This window comes from Labeo rohita, unplaced genomic scaffold, assembly GCF_022985175.1.
Source record: "Labeo rohita strain BAU-BD-2019 unplaced genomic scaffold, IGBB_LRoh.1.0 scaffold_131, whole genome shotgun sequence".
NCBI lineage: Eukaryota > Metazoa > Chordata > Actinopteri > Cypriniformes > Cyprinidae > Labeo > Labeo rohita.
This window is the reverse complement of record NW_026127461.1, coordinates 50490-77317: the sequence shown is the minus strand read 5'-3', so window position 1 is coordinate 77317 and position 26828 is coordinate 50490. Positions and strand designations below refer to the sequence as shown.

The 26828-nt window shown below is 38.1% G+C and overlaps 1 protein-coding gene across 5 annotated transcripts in view; it reads left to right on the top strand.

Moving 5' to 3' along the window:
- LOC127158025 (NACHT, LRR and PYD domains-containing protein 12) overlaps positions 1 to 26828 on the top strand; it is a 58963-nt gene that overhangs the window by 11918 nt on the left and 20217 nt on the right. For 4 of the 5 annotated variants that reach the window (XM_051101177.1, XM_051101180.1, XM_051101178.1 and 1 more), the window contains 4 exons: positions 6641 to 6688; positions 14590 to 16363; positions 18795 to 18968; positions 19141 to 19314. In XM_051101177.1, the coding sequence (XP_050957134.1) occupies positions 6641 to 6688; positions 14590 to 16363; positions 18795 to 18968; positions 19141 to 19314 (2170 nt within the window). Of the gene's footprint in view, positions 1 to 5351; positions 5640 to 6640; positions 6689 to 14589; positions 16364 to 18794; positions 18969 to 19140; positions 19315 to 26828 lie in introns of those variants that run through there. The other variant, XM_051101179.1, reaches the window with a different exon arrangement.

Below are 26828 nucleotides of genomic sequence, written 5' to 3'. Positions count from 1 at the left end.
AGTGCTACAGGGTGGTAGTCATTCAGGCACGTTGGACTAGAGTGTTTTGGCACTGGTACAATTAAGGTAGATTTAAAGCATGCCGGTACAGCTGCTTGGGGAAGGGACATGTTAAAAATGTCTGTGAATACCCCAGCGAGCTGCTCCGCACATGCCCTCAGTACGCTCCCAGGGATACCGTCTGGTCCAGCAGCCTTGCGCGCGTTGATCCGGTTCAGTGCGGTGTAGACTTCAGAGGAGGTAAGTGAGATGGGTGAGTGGTTGGTTGAGGAGGCGATCTTGGTGGCAGTTTCTTTATTGTCTCTTTCAAAACGAGCATAAAAGTCATTAAGTTCATTCAGAAAGAAGACATTAGTGTCTGTGGGGGTGGACTGACTGGGTTTGTAGTCACTGAGGGCCTGGATGCCCTGCCACATGCGTCAGAGTTTGAAAAGTGCTCCTCTAGCTTTAGTTTGTAGCAGTGCTTAGCCTTTTTGATGCCCCTCTTCAGATTAGCCCTGGAAGTGCTGTAGGCCTGTGCATCACCTGATCTGAAGGCAGTGTTGCGTGCCTTCAGTAGGAGATGCACCTCCTTGTTCATCCATAGCTTCTGATTTGGGTACGTGGTGATCCGCTTCTGGGTTGTAATACTGTCAATGGTAGTGTTGATGTAATCCAGAACAGAGGAAGTGTAGATGTCTATGTTCGTGTGAGAGCCACAGGTGGCCTGAGTAGCAAACATATTCCAGTCCGTGTGTAGAAACCTGTCCTGGAGTGTGAAGTCTACCCCCGCTGGCCACACTTTGATGGTCTTCACTGATGGCTTCACACGGTTGATGAGGGGTGAATACTTGGGGGTGAGGAACAAAGAAGGGTGGTCTGATTGTCCCAAGTGGGGGTGGGGGGTCACAATATAGGCTTCAGCCATGTTTGTGTATACATGGTCTAAAGTTTTGTTTCCTCTGGTGTGACAGAAAATGTTCTGGTGAAATTTGGGGAGTACTGTCTTTAAGTTAGAGTGATTAAAATCTCCCGCAACAATAAAAGCAGCCTCTGGGTGAACATTTTTTTGTTTGCTGATGGCCGCATGAAGTTCGTTCATAGCAAGCTTGGCATCAGCATCGGGAGGAGTGTAAGCGGCAGTTATAATGGTGGAGGTGAACTCCCGTGGTAGATAAAACGGTAGATATTTCCACTCCACCCGGTCAAAAGCTTTCTCTGCATCTAGTGAAATTATAGCTTCTGAGACGACAGAGGAAGAGGGATTATAAACAATGTTAAACAGTCTTCTAATATTAAAAAGGAGTGTCTATTTCTAATAAACCCAGTCTGGTCCGGGGAAATAATGGATGGTAAAATGGATTCCAGACGTAATGCCAGCAGTTTTGATAAAAGTTTAAAGTCAACATTAAGAAGACTGACTGGGCGGTGGGAGGCACACTTTAAAGGGTCTTTATTTTTCTTTAAGATTAAAGAAATAGAGGCCTGGTTTAGTGTTTGAGGAAGCCTATGTGAATCAAATGATTCACAATACATGTCAATCAAAATGGGGGCCAATTTATCAATTTTTTTTATAAAACTCTATTGGGTACCCTTCCGGGCCTGGACATTTACCACATTGCATCAACTTGTTTGAATCTGAGGGATATGATGAGAGGATGAGTCCTGTAGCAATTGATGGGCCAGCAGCTTGCTTGCCTTTTCACCCTCTTCATAATACTTGTATCTGGATCTAAGTATTAAATTCTCTGCATAACTGGACGAAAGAATGTCAGATTCTGCCTGTAAAGAGAGACGTTCCTTGTATGTATTTGGGCATGGAGAGGCTGCATATTTATTATCTATCTGAGCAATTTTCTGAACAATCTCAGAAAGTTTTTGTTTCCTCATTTTTTCCTTATATGCAGTATATGAAATGACCTCCCCTCTTAAATACGCCTTCATGGCTTCCCAAAGAAGGGAAGCTGAAATTCCTGGGGTCTTGTTTGTTAGTAAAAAAACATCTATTTGACTGGATACAAATTCCACAAAATGTTCATCTGACAGCATGCGAGTGTTTAAACACCAAAGAGGACGTGTGCCATTGTAGGGTATCAGAGCGAATCAGACAAATGGAAGATTCGATCAGAACATTTGGTTGAAACCAAAGAGCCAAATTCCACAAAGGGGCCCAGAACCACGTCATAAATCCGTCCAGGATACCCTGGCGCCAGCCAGCCTGAAGTAAGCCTAACCAACTAACTTTCACAGCTTTGAACAACTTGCAACATTAAAACAAAAGAACACAATTATTGATAATCCCAACTCAGGAAGGAGATTGTCAATACTGGGGCGAGAAACCCAAGATTAATGGTCAAAGATGCAGCACATCAGGACCATCACATGAGGAAACTTTTTTTGGGTGGTGCTCCCCCCACCCAAGACAAGAACCAGACCAAGTTCCTTCTAAATTCCTTTGTTCCTTGGAACATGCGCTTAGTTCACAGAATGGCAGAGACTGTCCATTTTACCTAAATATGCACCAAAACAATGCTTATGAATGAACATCAGACCATTGCATAACTCCCTACTATGTATGTCACCCACACATTTGTCTATTATGTTCTAATCACTCGTTGTGTATGTCCTTTTTAATAACTATTGAATAGCTTATGGGTTTATATTCGTGTTTGGTATGTATGAGTTTGAAAATTCATGCTTTGAAGGTTTCCACTGATCAATTCATTGTCAAATGCGTTGTATTCATGTTATGGGAATCATGGCCAAATTATACTCTGCAAGAGCGGGAAAATTCTGACCATGTGACTGATAAGATAACATGCTGATTTATGTTTTGGGAGGAGAAACATAGCAATATCCCGAGTTAAGACAACATCTAATTGGTCAAGACACCATTTTGGGATGTGTCCAAAGCTGAGTTTAAAACCACAGGACACCATCAATTTTTGCTTTTAGCTATTGGTTTAACCATTGCTTTTAGTCAGGCTTTTAGTTTGTGCTTCGTGCCATCTCTTTTAGCCATGCCTTTTGCCGCTGCTTTTTGCGTTCTTTGAACGCTTCCTGGCTTGCACGCCAGCCACTCCTCTAAACGAAAACATGAGGAGATCGTCACATTTCTTTCTTTTACTTTAATCTTTCCTTTCCGTTGAGAGTTTCGTGTTCTAAGTTAAGTTTTGCCGCTAAGCCGTGTCTCAGACTTCGTGCCCGCCTCAAAACTTCAACCAGCGTACACGACTCCATCATCCAGCCAACGCCCAAGACATCACTTCCAACGACCACGGACTTCCAACCAATCAGCAACCTTGGGGAACCCCTTTCTGCAACGACGCCATCAAAGGAAACCCCTTAACACAAAGGCAACGCAAGTACAACCTCCAGATTCTAGCTGAACTGGTGCATTTAATATAACGTTTAATAACCTCATTGAGAAACTCAACGCGAGGGTTAATTAAATGATTGATGATTGTTCAGGTCTAAGCGATTGCATATACTTATGCTATAAACTTGGGATTTCACATTTTCACTCTTCTAAACTCATTCTTTCCTCATCTCTCTCTCTCTTTCTGAAACTTGTATGAATGTGTGAATGCGCGTCTATTTGTTAGATTAGTTTATATGTCTTAGGTTTTTCCAATAAATTCCTATTTATATTGAAAAGAGAAGTATCTTGTGTTTTGTGCTTATAAATTAATGTCTTAAACTGCCGACCTTGTTACCGCGCTAAGAAATAGTGTTTTCACTATATTTTGGATATTAGTATCCAGTACAGTGTTGATGTTATACTGGCCGATTCATTGATCCGCTGTAAAACGGAGATTCTGTTCAATCTTAAATGATTCCCTTTGAGCTAAATTGACTTCTGTAGATCCCCTACACCATCAAGCTCCTTAATACAAATTTTCATACTAACTGGCGCATGGTCCAAAACAACTATAGCATTGTATGAGCATGACTCAAGAGAAGAGATCAGCCTGTTGTCTATCAGAAAAAAGTCAATTCGAGTAAAAGTATGATGTACCTGAGAAAAGAATAAGTATTCTTTCCCAGATGGGTTGAAAAAACGCCACGGATCTAATATATTAAACTCTTCCATAAAAAATGTGTACAAGAATTGCGGCACCCCTGGATTTACTCTGGAATTTGGAGTGAAATACTTGACCAACCCATCTTCTCCTTAACAGCAGATGATTATGAATTTTGAGATTAGTTTCTTGAAGGAAAACAATGTGAGCTCCTAGATGTTGGAGATGATGTAATATCAGAATGAACCTGTCAAACGAAGCATCGTTTGACAGGTTCATTCACTCCATTACAATTCCAGCTAACAAATGTGAAACTCCTCCCACCAAACTTATCATTCTAGGTTGTATCATATCCAATATAGATCAAATTTTGAATAATTTAAAGCCTGAGCTTCCCTGTGTAATTGACAAATATTGCAGAGACCAAGAAGAAAAAAAAAAAAAAAGGGGGGACACAACCTTGCCAACAGCAGAACAATAACCACCCCCTTCCCCTCCCAACCCCTCCCATCCTGGAAAAAGCATCTCCCCAAATGAGACACATCCATACCCCTGTTTTAACACTCAGACAACTACAAATAAAATTGTTGCCCGGAAGAAAATGGCAGTGAATAATAAAAAGAGCACAGTGCAATGTACAAAAATAAATAAATTAAATAAAAATAAATAAAAAATAAAATATATAACAACATTTTGTCCACACAAACACATGAGACCTAGGTTATATCATAGAAAACTAAACATGTTATAAAGACATAACCCAGTCAGATGACTACAGTCATGTTCTGTCCTTTGGCATTTACCAAATGCTTAAAGACGCATTGACTAGATTGTTTACCTCATACATTTGTAGGCAAAACTGTTTTTTTAATGAAGTCGGATGCCGTGGCTGGGTCCTCGAACTTGTGTACAGTTCCATTGGGAAGAGTGGTCCGCAAAACAGCAGGAAACAGAAGCCCAAATTTGACGCTGGTGCATTAGTGAAGGAGGCGTTTTGTATCTTTGAAAGCAGCCCGCTTCTTAACCACAGCCGCCGTGTAGTCCGCGAATACGGATAGCTTATTCCCATCGTGAATCAGCGGAGACAGCTGCGCAGCGTGATGTAGGATCTCATTGCGGGTATGGAAATAGTGCACCCTGATAACAAGGGGACGAGGAGGCTCTCCCTGTCACACGAGGTCCCGGAAGTAACCTCCGTGGCTATATAAACAGGAAGTAAAGGTTGGTTTGGCACCAGACATTGAGTTCATGTGGGACTCTTTTAAAGGTCGTCTTCTCGTCCATCATCTCTACTCACGTGAGTACCGCTCTCCGGAGCTTTTGTGTGTTTGTCTGTGTGCGTGTGAGAACGCGGATTTCCTGGTGGGAATCTCAACTCCTTTGTCGGAGCGTTCTCAGAATAACTGCGTGGTTAACCTGCTTGTTCGTGTACATCCGCGTTCGAGCTCTCCGCCACGCTACACAGGGACCTTTCCTCGATCTTTCATTTCTTGTCTTGCCTCCGTGACACTCCCTTCCTTGGCCTCTCACAGAGTGTGTGGTGTGCCTGGTCTAGCAGAGGTTTCTCCTGGAGATGCAGTAAACTTTGCAGAAGTTGAGCAACAAAATCAGCTGGATGCGAACCTTCAACTCCCTCCGGTAATCCGATAAGTCGAATATTGTTCCTTCTGGATCTTCCTTCCAGATCGTCACACTTGGCATCCAACTGTCCCACCTGTTTTTGAAGCGTTGAGATTGTGGATTCTAACTCGGTTATGCGATCACTGTGGTCAGATGCTGAGTGTTACAAATCTTTGATAATGTCAGCGTTGGAGTCCACTTTCTGCTGTATAGGCCCCAGCCAGTCTTTAACTTCCTGTCTAACTGTGGCAATCTCTGCACGTAGATCGGATGATAAGGAATCAATTTTCGTGCATATGTCCTTTTTGACTGACTCCAGACCCCCCCCCCCACCAATGGACGGTGTTTACTTATTGAATGAATCAGCTTTTTGAACGAATTGGTTAATAAAATGATTCAGTGATTCAATCATTAACACAGTTAAATACTTTGTTCTTGAATGAATCAGTCGTTTGAATGAATCGTTGAATCTCAATCATTACTCACTCATGAACAAACACTTGCTGCCACCTACCGACTATTTTTTCATGTCTTATATTATTTCAAATAGCAGTATTCAACGTTTTGTTAAAACAAAACTTTAGGCCTATTTAAGTATCTGTAAATGCAGTTTAAATGCATCCCTGTCCTCTCTTAGATACATTAAACTGTGTAAATGCATCTAAATGCTATTTCAGATGCAGATTCCAGAAAGTTTTTTTATGTTGGAATGAAAGACACTAAGTACCAGATGAAGTGCTTCTTATTCTTACCCAGAAATACAAAATAGAAGAAATAGTTGAACACAATCTTGCTACTCAAGCTGTGTATGAATATTTCATATATATTTATTTGCTTCTTTTCTATTTTGCATTTACTTGTACTTCCAATTTTCAGTACTTAAGTACAATCACATGCTTTTACTAAAGTAATATTCAAAACGGTGCATTCAACTTCTACCTAGGTCATTTTCTGGTAAGATATCTGTACTTTTACATAAGGATGGCTTATAGGTAACACTAGTTTCTTTCTCCTTACAGATCAACAGAAATCCTCAAAGACAGAAACGAAACACAAAGAAAAACAAGGTAAATCAACTCTCACAGAGAGTGATTTTGTGCTCTCAAATCAACCAGTGTGCTGTTTTTGTTTCCTCCAGATATATTTTATGTAGCATCATTTCACAAAGATAAAGTTAGACCAATCTGTTTTTGCGTCAAAATTTTGAAATTAGATCAGAAACTGCTCATGTATGTAGAATCTTTCTATAGACCGTAGGGCTGGATGATATGGCCAAAATTTATATCACAATATCTTTCTTAATTTCGGTCTGTACAATGTAATTCGATATGAGCAATATTTTAAAAAAGCCTCAGAATTACTGCTTAGAATGCCCACAGCAGCTCTCTAAACAAACTTCTGAAAAATGAATTTGCTAAGTCTATGAAACCTCCTTCTATAAAACTATATAATATTACAGAAACAAATGGTGCAAATAAATTAATGTTCATCTTTTATTTATATTTAGCTTTCATACAAACAAGAAATGTCAAATCAATCACCATCAAATAAACAAGAATTTAAGACCCGCTTTAGCACTCGTGTTAATTCAAACAAGTCACACGCCACAAATAAATCAATGTATGGGAAACACTGGTAATGTATATTGAAATATCAGAAATCATATCACAGTTATTGAAAAAAATATATATCTCGAAATATATTGATACTGAATTATTGTCCAGCCCTGCTGGATCGTCATTAAAGTGCAGTGGTTACCTCTAATTTTAAATGGCTACAGAAAGTTTGCCCTGTAATAGAGCAAAAAACATCTTGTTTATGTAGTCATATTTTCATTCTAACTTATCTCTTGCTTAAAAAAAAAAGAACAAATTGGAATTTACTTCTAAAAAATTGGAATCAGCCATGAAAAAAATTGAGATTGGTGCATCACTACTGACGTTTGATAGTTTGAACATTGATGTTTCCAAACCTTCTATCTAATGTTACATTTTAAGAGTAGTATTTCAGAAGTTCAGTAACTTGTTAACTAATGATTTTGATTATTGTCAAAAGTAGGCTATTAGAGCTTCTGTAGCATGTCGATACAGAAATTTTGAAAACCTCCATTGCGTAGCCGCATATAATCGCAGGTTTCAGCTGCAAATATGAAACGTTTAAAAACAATCTTTTTGAAAATGACTGACAATCACTGGTTCTTGAATTCTAAGATTAACTTTTTGTGCTGACTGCAAACAGCGACTGAGCCCGACTGGAACAGACTGGGCACGATCGGTGGTCAAGACCAAATTCCATTAATAATGGGCATGACAGTCGTGTAGTGTGTTCTCTGCTTTAGCCTACCCTGGCCATCCAGTAAAAAAAAGTTAAACCATGAGATAAATAATTAAAATACTTGTACATTAAATATTTTTAAACATTAACACAAAAAGGAAAGAACAGGTTATGTATTGACTTTGGTGTAGGCCTAATGTTCAAACAAGAACGGTCATTCTGACTATCTGACAACCGAAGGAAAACATTATTTTATTATGAGATATTAAAGGAGTTATCGGGTGCAAAACTCAATTTTACATGCTATTTGAACATAAATGTGTGTTGGTAGTGTGTGTACACAACCATCCTATAATGATAAATATCCAGTGGTATTTTTGTAACCTTTATAAGAAATATGCCATTTTCAAATCAAGCCATTCTCAGCTTCTTGTCTGTGTGACGTAGAGCCCTGCTTTTCAGCCCCAGCCCGACGGGCCCCGACTTTTTTTACACCCCTAGGGCCGGGCTTCGGGCCAAGTTTCACGTCATAGTTCAGACGTGGGCCGGGCTTCGGGCCTGTTTTAGGCTTCTCCTTATTTTTCTATTTTAGACATCCAGCAATTATGATGATGAAAAAAGAATTCTGCGCTGGTGGAAACAACACAAGACTTGGCTCGGACGCATTTAGTGTCTCCGCCAGCAGTACCGAGCCGGAAAAGTTTATTTGGCAACTTTTCTGTTCATGCGCACAAAAGTTATTACCATGAATGTGAGTTATTTATTTAAGGATGAAGTTGCCTATCCTGACTTGCCTTCTCCTCTTTGGACGCGCCTTTAGAGTGAAATGCATATTTATGGATTACATAATGAAAGAGTTTTTGTTTTCCATTTGTTTTATTTCATTAAGTAACAATTTTAAACTTTCTATAGATATATTTACCATGTCTGTGAGGTATCTATTTCCTGAGTTTCGGTTCATTTTTGTCAAGTGCTCCTGTTGAGACGACAGAAAGCGCATCATGTTTGTTTTCTTTATTTTATAAAAGCATCGTTTGCAATTTTTTTGTTGATACTGTAAGTGCACACAAATAAAAGTAGACCATTTACAGTTCCGAATGATGTATTACTCTTACCTTTATGAGCGAAAATGACAGAATATTTAAAATAGTTTCCACAAAAACTTTCATGTCCTGTAAAGCAGCTTTAGTTTCCACGCTCCACACAAACGAGTGGATATGCGCCTAATAGCACACATTTATCTAGTTTTAACATTTAAACTAACATTGTTTTAAACTTGAACTGTTTTATATCTTGATTTTATTTTAGGCAAGTCATGATGATTTGAGGAGGACTATTATCAGTCTTCCGCTGACTGCTTGGTCCTTACTTTAAAAAACAAAAACTTATATTTAACGAACAAAAAAAAAAAAAGCCTCAAACGTTTATCTAAATCGACTTAATAAAAAAATGGAACAAAATATAATCACTTTACCATTACATAAGCTGAACTATTTTAATAGGTGAAACGGTAGTATAAGCTGTTTTGGGAGAAGGGGGGAAAAAGACGGGCTCTGGTTGGGGTTGGGCCGAGAATTCTAATGTCGGACAAGGACTGGGCTAGGGCCTGAGCATCTACATCCGGGGCCGGGCTAGGGCCTATAGTTAAGGCCCGTGCAGGGCTCTAATGTGACATCACACTGACAAAGGCCAGTCCCACGATAGTTGATTGACATGGTCGTCTTACCTTAGACCCGCCCTGACTCAGCTGTAACAGTACGACCGCCATTGTGTCGACCCCAGTGCAGGGGTAGACAAGAATGTCTCTAATTTAATGATTGAGATGTTCTGTTGTTGGATGTAATAATGAACAGGTTGAGTTATGTATATTTGTGAAAACAGGTTGTCATGTGCAAGGAAAGCGAAATCTCTGTCCTAGCATCGACACTCTGCTGGTCAGCTGAGCCTTTAAAAGTGGCGCTCAAAACTAAAATGATTTAAACAGCAAGTTGAATGCCTCTCGGCGGGGGTCAGCTTCCTGCTGATATAAATGACAGGATGCTCCTCACCTTCCTGGATTTGGGACTGGATGGCTCCCAGTCCTGTGTCGGAGGCATCCGTCTGCAGCAGGAAGGCTGCCCCTTCCTGGTCAGGTCTGTCAGAGGGGCGGCTAAGGAGGAGAAGTTGGGAATAAAACAGCGATAATACCCCGCCAACCCCAAAAAAGCTTGTACCTGGGTCTTCGTCTGGGGCTTGGAAGCGGCGAGGACGGCTTCAACCTTTTTCTCCTGAGGATGGATGACGCCCTGTCCGACTTGGAAGCTCAGGTACTTGGCTTCTGACAATGTTAGGTGGCACTTGCGGGGGTTGGCGGTTAGTTCAGCCCGCCAGAGCTCCGAGATCACCCTCCGCAGCCGGTCTAGATGGTCCTCCCATGCCTCGGAATGGACCACCACGTCGTCCAGGTAGGCGGCCACGTAGGTCTGATGGGGCCGCAGGATGATGTCCATCATTCGCTGGAACGTTGCGGGGGCCCGTGGAGCCCGAAGGGGAGGGTACTGCCAGTGGCCACTAGGGGTGGAGAAAGCAGTTTTTTGTTTAGCAGAAGGTGTGAGCGGTACCTGCCAATATCCCTTGGTGAGATCCAAGGTGGAGATATACCGGGCTCTCCCCAGGCAGTCCAGCAGCTCGTCGACCCAAGGCATGGGGTAGCTGTCGAACTCTGATACCTCATTTAGCCGTCGGAAGTCATTGCAGAAGCGGAGGGTGCCATCCGGCTTTGGTACCATTACTATGGGGCTGGACCAGGGGCTGCGAGATGGTTCGATTACTCCCAACTTCAGCATTTCTTGATTTCCTCCTCTATAGCCTGCCGGCGAGCCTCCGAAACTCACAGCAGAATCCTTTTACTTCGGCCTCTAGGCCAGGCCAGTGGAATCGATCACAGATTCGCTGGATGGTGTTGGCTGCCCCTAAGTGACCTGCCATCGGATGCGAATGGGCAAGCTCCAGGATGGTCTCCGTCTTGGTCCTTGGGATGATCAAGGGATGATGCTCCCAAAGGGCGTGCTCCTTTGTGGGCTGTCAGTCACTCACTGCTTTCTGATAAGAGAGAGAACAGAGGTTAGTGTCCAGCACATTCAGCGTGAGACAGAAGTCTGTCTAGTAGAGCGGGCTGGCGGCTTTTAAGGCCACCCGTTGATGAGAAAGCAGCCATGACCGATCAGCTGTGATGACGGCATGCAGCTGTAGCTCGTCGGTTGCCAGGACAACGCTGATGAGTCCGGAGACGCTTGTCACAGTATATATAGGGGAAATTCCTTTACCGTGACAGCCCTACACTACCACTGATAAATTTGAACCAAAGTATGCTATAGACTTCTAATTAAGGCCCAAACAAATCATATCAACTTGTGTGTTATTAAAACACACTTGCTTGTTTGCGGCGCAAACTGCTATGCACTTGCACACTGAACTGCAGCGTAAGATTTTCATATAGGCTTATAACTTGCCAATTCAGTTTGTTTCTTACCAAACCCCACAGTATACCCTCAGAACCCTTTGATATATGTCACGTTTTCATTAAAAAAAGTCATGATTCTCTGCCATTAAAAGAAAGTCATTGTGCGTTCTCCCCGCGCTGTCCGTGTACACATAAACACTATTAACATTTACTTCCCCTCACTTCATGGCAAACCCTTAAATGAATGGTATTCAGAAAACAAACAAGAATTAAAAATATAAGTAGCCATGTAAAATAACAATATAACTAGCCTATATAAAAACAGTGCAATTACAGACAACATTTATTTTAAATAATTATTTTAAATGCTGAACCTAAATTTACATCTCTCATTCAGTCCAAAGTCTCTCATTCAGTCCATAGCCTGTTTGCGATTAACCTGCTAAAATATTTTTGTAAAGAAGGCTTCATAGTTCTGTCAGGTCCCTTATTATTTAAGTAAAATAACAGCAACCATAGTGATGATATCTTTATATTTTACAACAGACACATTAAATTAATAGAGTTCCCACCCTTTTTCAATGATAATTTTTTTCAGGACTTTTCCAGGATACTTCCAAGACATTTTTATTTTAATTATGGCAGGAATACAAGACAAGGAGAACACCCTAAAGTTATATATTCCTCTCTCGAGAAGTCTTACAGTTTATGGCCATGACTTAATGATAAAATAAGCTATTTTATATGAGCTCTTAATTATACATTACAAAAATTGTTTTTCAGAACCAATTTCAGTCCCACAGCAAAATAAACTAAATATATTGGCCGTATTATATTATTTTATTTACCTATTTGAAAATAAAATAAAATTAAATCAGTTCAACATTTATGCTAACAATAATATTAAAGAAAGATATTTCAAAATATTGCCATGTATCCTTCAAATCTTTTCAAATAAGTGTTGCTTTAAAAGGGTCCTCTGATTGGCCATTGCATATCGCTGTTTATAGAAATATTCACGGAAGTGTTTGAAAGCATCCACCATTTTGTTACATTTTTAACATTTCTGTATTGACATGGTACATAAGTACTAATAGCCTACCTTTGACAATAATCAAAATCATTCGTTAACAAGTTACTGAATTACTGAAATACTTCTCTTAAAATGTAACATTAGATAGAAGGTTTGGAAACATCAATGTTCAAACTATCAAACGTCAGTAGTGATGCACCAATCTTGATTTTTTTTTTTTTTTTTTTCATGGCTGGTTCTGAATTTTTTACAAGCAAATTCTGATTTCTTAATATATATTTTTTAAGCTTAATATATATTTATAAACTTAATTTATAATAAATTAATTAATGTTAATATTTATTTTGTTGTTGCTCACTCTTTTTTTTCCTGTTTTCCACAGAAAATATTTTCATATTCTTTATCCTGGCTGAAGCACTTTTGTTTCAATCTATAAGAATAATCAGCCTATGTTATACTGTAGTTTAAATACTGTACATTAATATTAATAAGGTAAGTCTGAAAGTCTGTTTGTATGAAGGTTAAATGCAAACAAAAGGTAAACATTATTTTTTTTTCCCCTAAAATATTATATAGTTTTATAGAAGGAGATTTCATATACTTGGCAAATTCATTTTTCAGAAGTTTGTTTAGACATCTTTTGTGGGCGTTCTAGGTAGTAATTCTGAGGGTTTTTAGAATATTGTTTATATTGATATCAGAATTATATCATATAGACCGAAATTAAGAAATATATTGTGATATACATTTTGCCCACATCGTCCAGCCCTATGGTCCAAAGAAAGATTCTACATACATGAGCAGTTTCTGATCTAATTTCAAAATCTGAAGTAAAAACAGATTGGTCTAACTTTATCTTTGTGAAATGATGCTACATAAAAAATATCTGCAGGGCACAGAAACAGCACACTGGTTGATTCAGAGCGCAAATTCACTCTCTGACAGCAGGTCGTGCTTATGGAACAGCAGCGTTTCCCTTGTTACCACAGTAAACAAAGCAGCACTGTGCTTAAAAATACTACTTTAATATGGTTCCCCTCAGAGATACATTCATATACTGTAAACGTGCCCCCTCCACCCAGTTAATTTTATGAATTTTCTTCCAATATTTTGTGCATCATGAACAGGGAACTTGCTCTGTCTGTATTTTCTCCTCTTTGCGTTCATCTTCAGCATGTCTGGCCTTTGTTAATGTCCTATTTACAGACTCCGTAATATTTCTACACAAATTACATTTTGGAAAATGCTTGCAATACAGTTTGTGTGTAAGTCCGGAACAGAGATTGGCTGAAATAAAACAAAAAAGCTGACTGCTAATTGTGCGTTTGGAGCAAAAACTGGCCAATTTATGGCAGTTTGTACATTCTTTACTACTAGCATTATTTGTTTTGGGCTTGGTTAAAGAAGAACAGTTCCTTTTTTAAAATGATAATTCTCCAGGACAACTAAAGATTTTCATTTTTCATGTGTTTTCCAGGACTGGTAAATTAGTCATCAATTTTCCAGGTTTTCCAGGAAATGTGGGAACCCTGATTAAGCATAATATGTTTTCATATGTTTGGTTGACTGTTTTTACGTTAATAATGAACAGTCAGAACTGATATCTTGTGAATGTGCTAGGCGCCAGTGCGATCACTTGAAATTCTTTCCTCAGCAACTTAAAAAAAAAAAACTTAAACAACTTAATACTCTGTCATTCATAGTCATACAAATAATAGCAGGACATCATTCGAAATAGAAAAATATCTTTTCATTTGTGTAAATTCACCCCTTTGAAAAAAATAGAAAATGATAGAATGCCCTGCTTTCATCTCATTGTGGTGTATGCCACAAACCTGAACAATAACACAGCTGACACGCCTACTTTTAAAAGTCTACATTAAGATTATTTAATACATTATACAAGTTACTTTGGAATAAGCATGTTTTATGATACAAAATGTAAAATGTGTATAATCTTTTTTGCGGACCCCTTGCCACTTTGAGAACAGCACGCAGAAGAAAGCCCCGTCTAGGCTCTGCATCAAAAAATGAACAAATGAATTATACACACTAGCACTATTTTTTTTTTTTTAGCAGTATGAGTTTAATCTGTCTGCATCAGTTATTAGTAATGATAATCATGCTGGTATCAAAATATTTATCAAATATGTTTCATGTTTTCCAACAAAAATTATTATTATTATTATTATTTTTTTTTTTTTTTTTTTTTGTTACAGAGCTGCAAAACTTCTTGAAAACTCACAAAACAAAAATGAAAAAGAAAGCAGAATATATTTTTGAGGGCAACAAAGAAAATGAAGCACAACTCAAGGATATTTACACAGATCTGTTCATCACAGAAGGAGATATGAAAGATATAAATCAGGAACATGAGATTCTGAAGATTGATGATGCTTTCAAGAACAAAAAATCACATGACAAACCAATAAAATGCAATGATATATTTACTGAACTGAGGACAAACAATGAGAAAAAGACTCTGCTGACTAAAGGCATCGCTGGCATTGGAAAAACTGTCTCTGTGCACAAGTTCATCCTGGACTGGGCAGAAGGAAAAGCCAATCAGGATATACACTGTGTGTTCCTGCTCCCATTCAGAGAGATGAACTTAATGACAGATGAAGATTTCAGTCTCCACGAACTTCTGCTGCAATTTTATCCTGAACTGAAGAACCTGGAGAAATCAAAGCTATATAAGGAATGTAAGCTTGTGTTTATATTTGATGGACTTGATGAGAGTCGTCTGTCTCTGAATTTTAAAGGTAGGTCTCTGAACACTGTTGAGAAAAGATTGTCTGTAGATGTGCTGTTTACAAGTTTGGTCAAAGGGGATCTGCTTCCATCAGCTCTTGTGTGGGTGACATCACGACCAGCAGCAGCCAATCAGATCCCTCCTAAGTACGTAGGTTTGTTCACAGAGGTGCGAGGATTCACTGACCAACAGAAGGAGCAGTACTTCAGAAAAAAAATCAAAGATGAGAATCTGGCTTCCAAAATCATCTCACACATTAAGACGTCTCGTAGTCTCTACATCATGTGCCACATTCCTGTGTTCTGCTGGATCACGGCCACAGTACTTCAAAATATTCTCATCAAGAACAATGAAGAGAACATCAGCACAACACTCACCGAAATGTACATTCACTTCCTGCTGATACAGATGAACATGAAGAACCAGAAGTATGATGAACAAGAAGAAAGTGAACGTACAAAGCACTTACAATTAAATAGAGAGATGATTTTAAAACTAGCCAAACTAGCATTTGAACAGCTTAAGCAGGAAAACATTGTGTTCTATGAAGAAGATCTGAAAGCATGTGATATTGATGCGAGTAAAGACACTGAGTTCACAGGAATGATCGCTGAGATCTTTAAGAAGGAAGTTGGACTTTATAAGACAAAAGTCTTTTGCTTTGTGCATCTGAGTGTTCAAGAGTTTCTCGCTGCAGTGCATGTGTTCATCTGTTACCTGAACAAAAGCATGCAGGAGCTTCAGTTTTTCTTTGACAAGCCAGAAGAAAATATCACATTGCAGAAGCTACTGCAGAAGGCTGTTGATAAAGCCATAAAGAGTCAGAGAGGACATCTGGACCTGTTCCTGCGCTTTCTGATGGGCATTTCACTGAAATCCAGTCAAAACCTGCTCCAAGGCCTGATCACACACACTGAAGACACCACAGAGAGCATCACAAAAACAACTGAATACATTAAACAACTACAAAATAAGTATAGTATCTCAGATGAATCTTTAGTTAATCTATTTTACTGCTTACTTGAACTCAAAGATCATTCATTAAATGAGGAAATCCAGGGTTACCTCAGTTCAGATAGACATACAGGAAGAGACCTCTCATCTTCAATGTGCACAGTGCTGACATATGTACTGCTCATGTCAGAGAAGGTGCTGGATGAGTTCAACCCAAAGAGGTTCACGTCACCTTCAAACTACGAGAGACTCATCCCAGCTGTGAGATGCTGCAGAAAAGCACTGTGAGTAATTTTACTGACTGATGTTCCATTAAATGTTTTGTTCTACATAAAACAATTAAATCTAAAAATGCAATGAGGAATATTTTCCCCAAATATTAAGAGTACAATAATTTATTGTATAATGAATATACTGAGGTTTGACATTCACTTTCACTGAATCAGTATGTTCAGATATGTGGATAAATAAGTGTCTCATAACTATAGCTAGCAGATATTTCCCGTCTATATTGTAATATGATTGTATCAGTGGCATTTTTTCCAAGAACACAAGACAGACAATGCCTACTCAAAAAACCTGGTGAGAAAACAATTAGTGTTCACAACCATCCTGGAAAACCTGGAATACCTTTAATAATACCTAAACTTTCTTGATGACTTCTTTAAACAGTTTGTTTCAAAGAACTGTTTTACGTTAATTTAAAAATGTTCTCTTTCCGTATGGATTTATTTATTACTAGGGATGTGACGAGATCAGACCAGTCGGATCTCGCGAGATCTCGTGACAATATCCTTGCAAAACATTTAGAAGTGTTTACATCAGAGCTGCACGATTAATCCCTAAAATGTGGAGCTCTCAATTCAAAGACCCACGCAATCTTATTCCTGAATGACAACGATTTAGTTATTTCTATTAGGACTGTTTCACATCACGAGTGTCAGTGGAGCGTGAGAAGCAGGTTTTGTCGCTGTTCATGTTAATGAATCAGAGGGTCGGGGTAAATGTGAACGTAGAAAGTCTTTTCAACCACATTAAAGTCATTATTTCTGTGTTACAGACATTTAAATAATAGAAGTACTGGGATAAAAGTTTATAGTTTAGTTCTAAACACTTATTGTCTACAGTAGCGATCAAAACGAAAGTATAACACTTGTATGTATTGTAACGCTTATCCTTTTCCGCCAGGAGGTGGCGACAACTGACCGTTTAAAAAACAGTATGTCATTGAATCATTCATTCAGGAGATTTCAATAGTCAAACAAGTCTTAATGAAGTGAAACACTGACTCCTTCATTGAATGTTTTCTTTTTTTTTTTATTTTTTTTAATTTTTTTTAAATGAATATATGTTTTTAAGAGACTTAAGCAATAAACAGTTTGTGAGAACCACTAGTAAATTACACTATTTTGTTTATTTTTCTAAACTTTTTTTTTTTTCTCCAGAATCGTGACAGAATCATGGTCTCCAATTTATTTTTAAATGTTTAAATGTTGTTTATTACTGCATTTAATTCATTAAAATTAAAGTTTAATTCCATAAAGTTCAAAATGCAACTTTCAGTTGAATAAAAGATTATTTTCCCTATATATTTCATCTTTGAGGATTTCTTAAGAAAAGTCTAAAAATCTCGTCTCGTTCTCGTGAACCCAGTCTCATATCTTGTCTCGTCACACCCCTATTTATTACAATAGCTTTATTTTCACTTCATAAGTAAAATCTTCAGCTGAGGATCATATTATTCTTGATTCTTGCCTTGTATATGTAGGACAGATTTAGTGTGTTGATAACTTGACAGCCACTGTGACTGGATCATTGAATCAGTGAGTTGAACTGGATCAGTTTGATTCATAAATGGTTTACTGCAGTGTTGAGCTCAGATGCACAGATGAGACATTTTTCAGCCTGAGACATTTTTCAGCCTTTGAAGTTGACATTTTCATAAGTTTCTTATGAAAATGACATATAAATGCGTAAAGTGGTAACATTTTATAATAGGTATACAGTAATAAAGTATTCACAAATTATTTGCAAACTGTAATTAATCAATAGTTTATAAACTGATTTTAATACATTAACAGACTGTATACAAACAGTGAGTTCATCATTCATTGTCATTATTTACTTTAGATTAGGTCATAGTATATAAAAAATGTCATTAATTAACTATCCTTTATTGGTCATTAATTGCATTAGCATTCAGAGTTTCTTAAAACTGGGGACAGGACAGTTCATACAGTATAATTTATACAGTATTCTATAAAAGGTCCTTATAAAACATAGAAACCCAATGTATGTATTTGTGCTTAATGTATTTGTAAACATTTTAAAAACACTGAATATTATTACAATTAATGTGCAATATAGGCTGATTTAAAGCATTTATTGTATGACATTTTCAGATTTTCTGTAATCTTATATAAAGTGAGAACAATCTGCAGTTAATAAGTTATAGTTATATAATACATTATATTTAATATGAAGTAATTAAACACATTTTACAGTTACAGTGCAAATCAATGACAATGAATAGACTATTTGTGTATAGTCTATTAATGTATTAACTACAGTTTATAAACTACTAATAAACTATAACAGTTTTGAAATACTTTAAAAGTGCTTTGTTAATGTATTTTAACCATGCACTCCAGATTATAAGCTATATAACCGATCTAATAAATTCACATATGGCTGTTTGTTTTGTTCTCTTCACAGGCTGTGTGGGTGTCATCTCACTGCTCAGTCCTGTGAAAGTTTGTCTTCAGCTTTACAGTCATCAAACTCTGTCCTGAGAGAGCTGGATCTGAGTAACAATGACCTCCAGGATCATAGAGTGAAGCTTCTTTCTGATGGACTGAAGAGTCCAAACTCTAAGATGGAGATATTGAGGTTTGAATTTTGAAATACTTGATTGATTTGACTGTATTTATTTATTTATTTATTTATTTATTTTATTATTTATTATTATTATTATTATTATTATTATTATTATTATTATTATTATTTAAATCACACTGTTAAGATTAATTCTGTGTTAAATTACTGTGTTGTTCTTGTTCAGATTGTCCATATGTAATCTCACTGCTCAGTCTTGTGGGAGTTTGTCATCAGTTTTGAAATCCTCAAACTCTGTCCTGAAAGAACTGGATCTGAGTAACAATGACCTGCAGGATTCTGGAGTGATGCTTCTTTCTGAAGGACTGAAGAGTCCAAACTGTCAGCTGGAGATACTGAGGTAACTGGTTTTCCATAAAATAATTAACAAAATGCTACCACAATAAATGGCCATTGAATTTTGTCAACAAATGTTTAATCTGCTCTCAATGCAATGCCAGAACAACAGATAAAAACATTCTCACAGGGCCAGCTCTTTCTTCCCTAGGCAAGATTTTACCTGGTGCCCCTTGCTTCACAGCACATTCCACCAATAATACATTTTCTTATAAGAAAACAAAAAGTTAAACATTAACACTTTGTCACACCCCTGTGGACTGTTTTGTGTTTTTCTCCATGTATGGCCTTATTTGGACTTTTCTGTTCTGTTTTCAATTTGTTGCGTCACTGTCTAATCGTCTACACCTGTCCTCCCCTGATTAGTCAGTGTATTTAAGTTTGGTTGTGTTCTATGTCTGATCGTTGGTTCTTGCATTATCATTCTGTATTGTCATTCAGTTAATAAGTCTCTTATGTTGTGTTTGCTTTTGATTCCCTGCTGTTTCCTGTCCGTTCCTGTTCACGTTTGGATTATTTAATAAAGTTGCATGTTTTGGATCTCCTCGCTCATCCTGATCATTCCCTGCACATGACACCACATTGTGACACACTTACAATAAGGTATCATTTGTTAACATCAGTGAATGTATTAACTAACTTGAACTAACAATAAACAATACATTTGCAACAGTATTTATTATTTTTGTTAATGTTAGTTATTGAAAATTAACCTTATTTTAAATTGTTTCCAGTGAAACTATCACACTTCTCTAGCATACAAAAAACGTTATCAGCTCCAATTAAACTGAGAAAGGTAAAGATGTTAAAGTGAATTTTTACGGTGACACAGGAGGGGACACCTTCGGTTCACTTAAGTTTGTCGTGGCCATGAGATATTAATTCGTGGGAACGTCATATCAACTCGTGGGAACGTCATATTATGCCGTGGCGACGAGATCATTTTGTCGAGGTAACAACATCCTTATGTAATTTAATGTGTAAATAAACCTGCGTGACCATAGTAACCCGGGATAATCAGAGATAGATTTATTAATATTTTATTTTGAATTAAGGAATTATTATATTAATTATTATAGAAATGAATACATTATTAAATGATTATATTAACGACAGGGGATGCTGTCTATGTGAATGCTGTCTGTGCGCGATGCATTCGAAAGAAGTTTATCATTAATAAATATTACCCAAAATACATCAAATAAAATACTTCTATTATCTTGTATTAACTTCTTCTTCTATTATCGTCACACACGGGCATAAATACAATTATATAGTCAAAACTTTATTGGTATAATTGTCAAACATTAATAAAATTAGCCCTAACCAGTTATTAAAATAATAATAGCCTAACCATAATAATAATAATAATAGGCTAATAATAAATTATAAGTGACTTATAAGTGGCTATATTTTTATATTTATTGTGTATCGCTTTGCCTAACGTTCTGCCCTATATGCTAGTATTTGCTATATTTTGCAATTACTCTTTTGCAATTGTTTTCATTTACAAATTATACTACATGAATGATTAAATCCTCAGTGAAACACTATAATTAGACGAAACAAAATAAAATATAATTAAACCTTTAAACTGCATTCCAGTAAAAATCCCAGTCACATAACATATGTCGAGCATTCACAGTATTTACATATAGAACGTTAAGTAAAGAGATGGAACATGAATGAAAATAAAATAATAGGCTAATAATAATCATAATAGTAATAATAATAATAATAATAATACTGAAAAAACGATCAGTTAATAGAAGGTTGGATAAAAATATCTTGTATGCGTATTTTATTTGATGTATTTTGGGTAAAATTTATTAATGATAAACTTCTTTCGAATGCATCACGCACAGACAGCATTCACATAGACAGCATCCCCTGTCGTTAATATAATCATTTAATAATGTATTCATTTCTATAATAATTAATATAATAATTCCTTAATTCAAAATAAAATATTAATAAATCTATCTCTGATAATCCCGGGTTACTATGGTCACGCAGGTTTGTTTACACATTAAACTCGTGGCCACGAGAAATGGATGTCGTTCCCTCATCATAGCATCTCGTGGCCGCGACATAAGGATGTTGTTACCTCGACAAAATGATCTCGTGGCCACGGCATAATATGACGTTCCCACGAGTTGCTATGACGTTCCCACAAATTAATATCTCGTGGCCACGACAAACTTAAGTGAACCGAAGGTGTCCCCTCCTGGTCACCATAAATTTTACATAAAATGTTGCTATTTTAATAAGACCAGTTATATACAATTATTACTAAATTAGCCAATTCCATTAGCCAAATACCATAAATCCCCAAATACTTCACACTACTACAAGTGTAAAAATATTAACAAAACGTGTTATCATGTGACATGAAAAATGACACAATTATGCTACAAAGCCTCACATTTCTGGTACTCCATTGTTATTACCCTATTTTAAACTTTTAGATTAGGCCAACATGAAGTTTGTTCCCAAACTTTTATGTCATGTAGTTTATATGGTCATATATGATCATTCCTCCTTCTCTTCTTTTTTTTCTTCCCTGGACACAAGAAGGCTTCTGTCTTTTTGACATCCTGATAATATATTAGTGAAGTGAACATCTGTCACAATCAGGTGACTGATGTATGTGGAAGTGTGACTGTGCAGGGGAAGATTGATCATACATCGAGAGCAATAAAATAGTTATGTTTTTTTTTTTCGGACAGTTGCTTTTTTGTAATATTTTAAATTCATAGTATTGAAGTAGTATTGTTAAAAAACAACATCAACAACTTTACTCATTTTGGCAACCCTAGGGATCGGCGGCGCCCCTAGCATTTGCCTATTCCACCTATGTCACGGGCCGGCCCAGCATTCCCAGGTAGAATCTGTATGTGGGCCAATTAAGGCAACAATACAACACTGCTGGCCTTCTTATGGCCCAGACAAAATGGATGTAACCCTGAAGTGGTTCCCTGGTAGCCCTTCGGGCAGGCACTCTTCAGTTTTTGGTAGCCCGAAATAAATGTAGGTAGCCCGAATAAAATAAAGAGATTTTTTAATGTAGAATATTGTAAAGGAAACAAAACAACAACCGTATAAAATAGTCAAATTACAATCATCAACTCAAATATTTGGTTCTAACTGAACAGAAATTTCTATGAACTTGTAAGAAAAATGTATAACATGAATCAGTCAGATTCTGAATATGAAATTTCAACTGAGGTAACGGATGAGACAATGCCACTGGACGTTGGAGGCTTGGTTTATTTTTTGTATGTTTTTTGCAATTGGTGTTTGTTCTGGGAAAGATGCTGCAGACTGAGCACCAATGCATTTCTTGTGATGCAGGGATTTCTCATGGGTTCTGATGGGGTCTTTCCTAAAATTACTGGTCCCAGTAACAAACGCACTTGTCGAGTCAGAAATCGAGGGAAACTCACGACACACCCAGCAGAACATTAAGTTATTCAGCTTATCGTGTTCCAGCCACAGAAAATCTTTTGTTCATGAAACCAAAAAGCTGCGCTTTCTTTTTGCCTGATTTTAGTCTGATTTTTCTGAACTCTTCCGCTTTATGGCGGTCTGCGTTTCTTTGGCTGTCCCTTCTTCACCCTGATCGGTCTTATTTGGCCCAGCAGAACTAAAATACCTCCGTAAATCCATGCGCTTATTTTCACACACGCACACACATAAACGTACGTGATATTCGAAATTCTCTCCACTGCGCAAACAATTTCTATCTTGTTTAAGCGATTTCACGTGTCAAGTGAGGATAGTAATGACTGACAGGACGATCTCGTAGGCACTGGTGCGCAACAAATACGTCCCTGACCAATCAGTACTGCCGCTCCTTATACGCCGTTCGCGCAATGGCGAATCAAAAGTGAAAGTAAGATTAAAAAGAGCGAGTGCGAATTCAAACGCAATTTCAATATTCCACATATTTATAGTGGCTCCCCGTTGCCCGAAAACTACATAGAACATAATTACCCAACTATATTTATAAGAGAATGCAAAAGCATTAAAATATATTGTTCCTCCCTGTAAGATAGCCCGACGGGCAGGACGGAGATACATTTTGGTAGCCCGACTGGAAGACACAATAGCCCCGGGACGTCGGGCTAGCGATTTTGCGAGCCCTGTAAACACATGTTTCAACAAATGTGGCCCAGGTAAATTAAAATGTATCTGGGCCAGTTTTGGCAAAGATATGGCAGTGTAAGCACTAGCTAATGTGAGCCTAACATGATCCTTAAGTGGCCAAATGTTGCCCATATAAATGTGGCTGTGCAGTGGCCTGCTTGTGGACCGCTGCAAAAATGCCACCATTCCATGCAGCATGTGGGCCACATGAGGGGAAGAGCAGGGTTAGAATAAAAATCAACTGTGGCCCACATTAGAGCCAGTTTTGGTTTATTTGGTTGGCTACAGTATATGCGACAATGCTAAGGCTTACTTGATGCCCAAATCTGGAAAACAGGACCAGACTGCCCAAATGCTGTTATTTCACGTGGTATGTGGGCGAGAACAAGGTGTTGGATCTGGGCCAGAATTATAATCAGTGTTGGCCAGATTGGTCCAGTTCTGGTAATGTTTTTTCTTTTTACTTACTTTCATGGCTGACGTGTCCTTCCTGTGATCCAAATCTGTCAAACAGAAGTGGTCCACCCACGTGCCATCATTCTACACAGTAGTGGGCTGGGTCAAGGTGTTGGATCTGGGCCGGATCTGGGCAAGAATTAAAATAAATGTGGCCCAGACTTGGGTCATTTCTGCTTAATTTGGTTTACTCATGGCTGACATTAGCCCTTCCTTCGTCTTGCTTGTGGCCCAAATCTGGCAAACAGGAGTCTAGTCAAGTCACCTTTATTTTGTATACCGCTTTTAACAATACAGAATTGTGACAAAGCAGTATTAAGTAGGAAAAAGTGCATCAATGATGCAAAAGGGCAACAGTAAACACTCAATTTGTAGTTAAAGGCAGTTCATCATTGGATTCAATGATTTCATCATTCAGCTCAGTTCAGTTCAAATAGTATATGAAATTGTTTGAAAATTAAGTGCCCCCAACTAAGCAAGCCAGAGGCTACAGCAGCAAGGAACCAAAACTCCATCGGTGACAGAATGGAGAAAAAAACCTTGGGAGAAACCAGGTTCAGTCGGGGGGCCAGTTCTTCTCCTCTGGCCAGACGCAGAGGACTCATCTGGTTCCTGTGGTCTTGTGCCGACGGCCGTCTAGGTGACGATGTCTTCACTGGGGATCCGTCTCTGGGTCTCATCTAGTCAATGTGGTCTCCACTGACATTTAGGGCTGTAGAGGTCATCTCTAGATGCTGATCCACCATCTGGGCTGGGTATGGACTGGATCCGGGGGACTGCAGTGACCATCTGATCAGGATACGGACTGGATCTGTTGGTTAAGGTGACCTCGGATAGGGCTGCATGATTAATCGCATGAGATTGTGAGGCGCACTTAGTCAATGAAGCCGGTACTTTGATTAGTAGTAAAGCTCCATCACGTGTGTTCAGCTGGAGCAGCAATTAATACACAGAGCCGGCTTCAAGTACCGTCTTCATTGGCTAAGCGCGCCTCACAATCTCATGCGATTAATCATGCAGCCCTAACCTCGGAATAAGAAAGAAACGGACTAATATTAGCGTAGATGCCATTCTTCTTACGATGCACTGAGTACATGGGGTGTTATGGGAAGTGTTCCCGGTCCCGGTTGACCTAATTAATGCTGCCTAACAATCCTTTAACGGATTTGAATTATAGAAATGTGTTATGTGTAAGCCAGGTTAAGGGGATGGGTTTTTAATCTACATTTAAACTGACAGAGTGTGTCAGCGTCCCGAACAGTAGATTATTCCAGAGTTTGGGCACTAAATAAGACAATGATCTACTGCCCGCGGTTGATTTTGATATTCTAGGTATTATCAAATTGCCAGAGTTCTGAGAATGCAGCGAACGTGAGGGACTACAATGTGATAAGAGCTCGCTTAAGTACTGAGGAGCTAAACCATTTAGAGCTTTATAAGTAATTAGCAAGATTTTAAAATCTATACAGTATTTAATAGGGAGCCAGTGCAATGTTGACAGAACCGGGCTAATATGGTCATACATTCTGATTCATGTAAGAACTCTAGCTGCTGCATTTTGGACCAGCTGGAGTTTGTTTATTAAGCGAGCAGAACAACCACCCAATAAAGCATTACAATAATCTAATCTTGAGGTCATAAACGCATGAATTAATGTTTCGGCATTTGACTTTGAGAGCATAGGTCGTAATTTAGATATATTTTTGAGATGGAAAAATGCGGTTTTGCAAATGCTAGAGATGTGGCTTTCGAAGGAAAGATTGCTATCAAATAGCACACCTAGGTTCCTAACTGATGATGAAGAATTGACAGAAAAGCCATCAAGTATTAGACAGTGTTTTAGGTTATTACACGCAGAGGTTTTAGGTCCAATAATTAACACCTCTGTTTTTTGAATTTAGCAGTAAGAAATTACTTGTCATCCAGTTTTTTATCTCAACCACGCAATCCGTTTTTCAAATTGGTATGTTTCGCCGGGCCACGAAGAAATATAGAGCTGAGTATCATCAGCATAACAATAAAAGCTAACACCATGTTTCCTGATGATACCTCCCAAGGGTAACATGTAAAGTGTAAAAAGTAATGGCCCTAATACAGAAACTTGACGTACTCCATACTTCACTTGTGATCGATATGATACCTCTTTATTCACTGCCACGAATTGATGGCGGTCAGATAAGTACGATTATCTGTGTATTACTGTGGACCACCAAAGTGGCATCATTCCACACAGTTTGTGAGCCAGATGAAAATATCATGTGTGGGCCTGATCTGGGCCTCAGGAATTTTACTATCTGGGTTTGCAGGCATTTTTTGTTCATGATTATGAAATTAATGTGGATTGTATTGAGGCAAGGCAAAGCAAAGTTTATTTATATAGCACATTTCATACACAATGGTAATTCAAAGTTCTTTACATATAAAATTAAAATAATTATAAAAAAATAATCACAAATAAAAACAAGGAATTTAAAAATTATAAAATGTTTTAAAAATGTATTTCAAATGAATTAAAACAATTAAAATGAATTAAAAAATTAAAACACATCTGATCTCTTCTGGAAGCTGGTTCCAACTGTGGGTGGCATAATAGCTACAAGCAGATTCCCCTTGTTTGGAGTGAACCCTTGGTATTTCTAACTGACTAAATCGTCTTGGTTACGTATGGTAACCCTCGTTCCCTGATGGAGGGAACGGAGACGTTGTGTCGAGTAGTGTACGACACTAGGGGTCGCTCTTGGGAGCCCAAACATCTCTGATAGTTTGAGAAAAGGCCAGTGAAATTGGGTGTGCAGAATTTGCATAGCTGGCCACGCCCCAGTCAACCGGGTATAAATAGGGCAGTGCCTGCTCTGCTCACTCATTCTGTTCTGAGGAGTCGAGGATCTCAACTCACTCAGAGGCGGTCCAGAG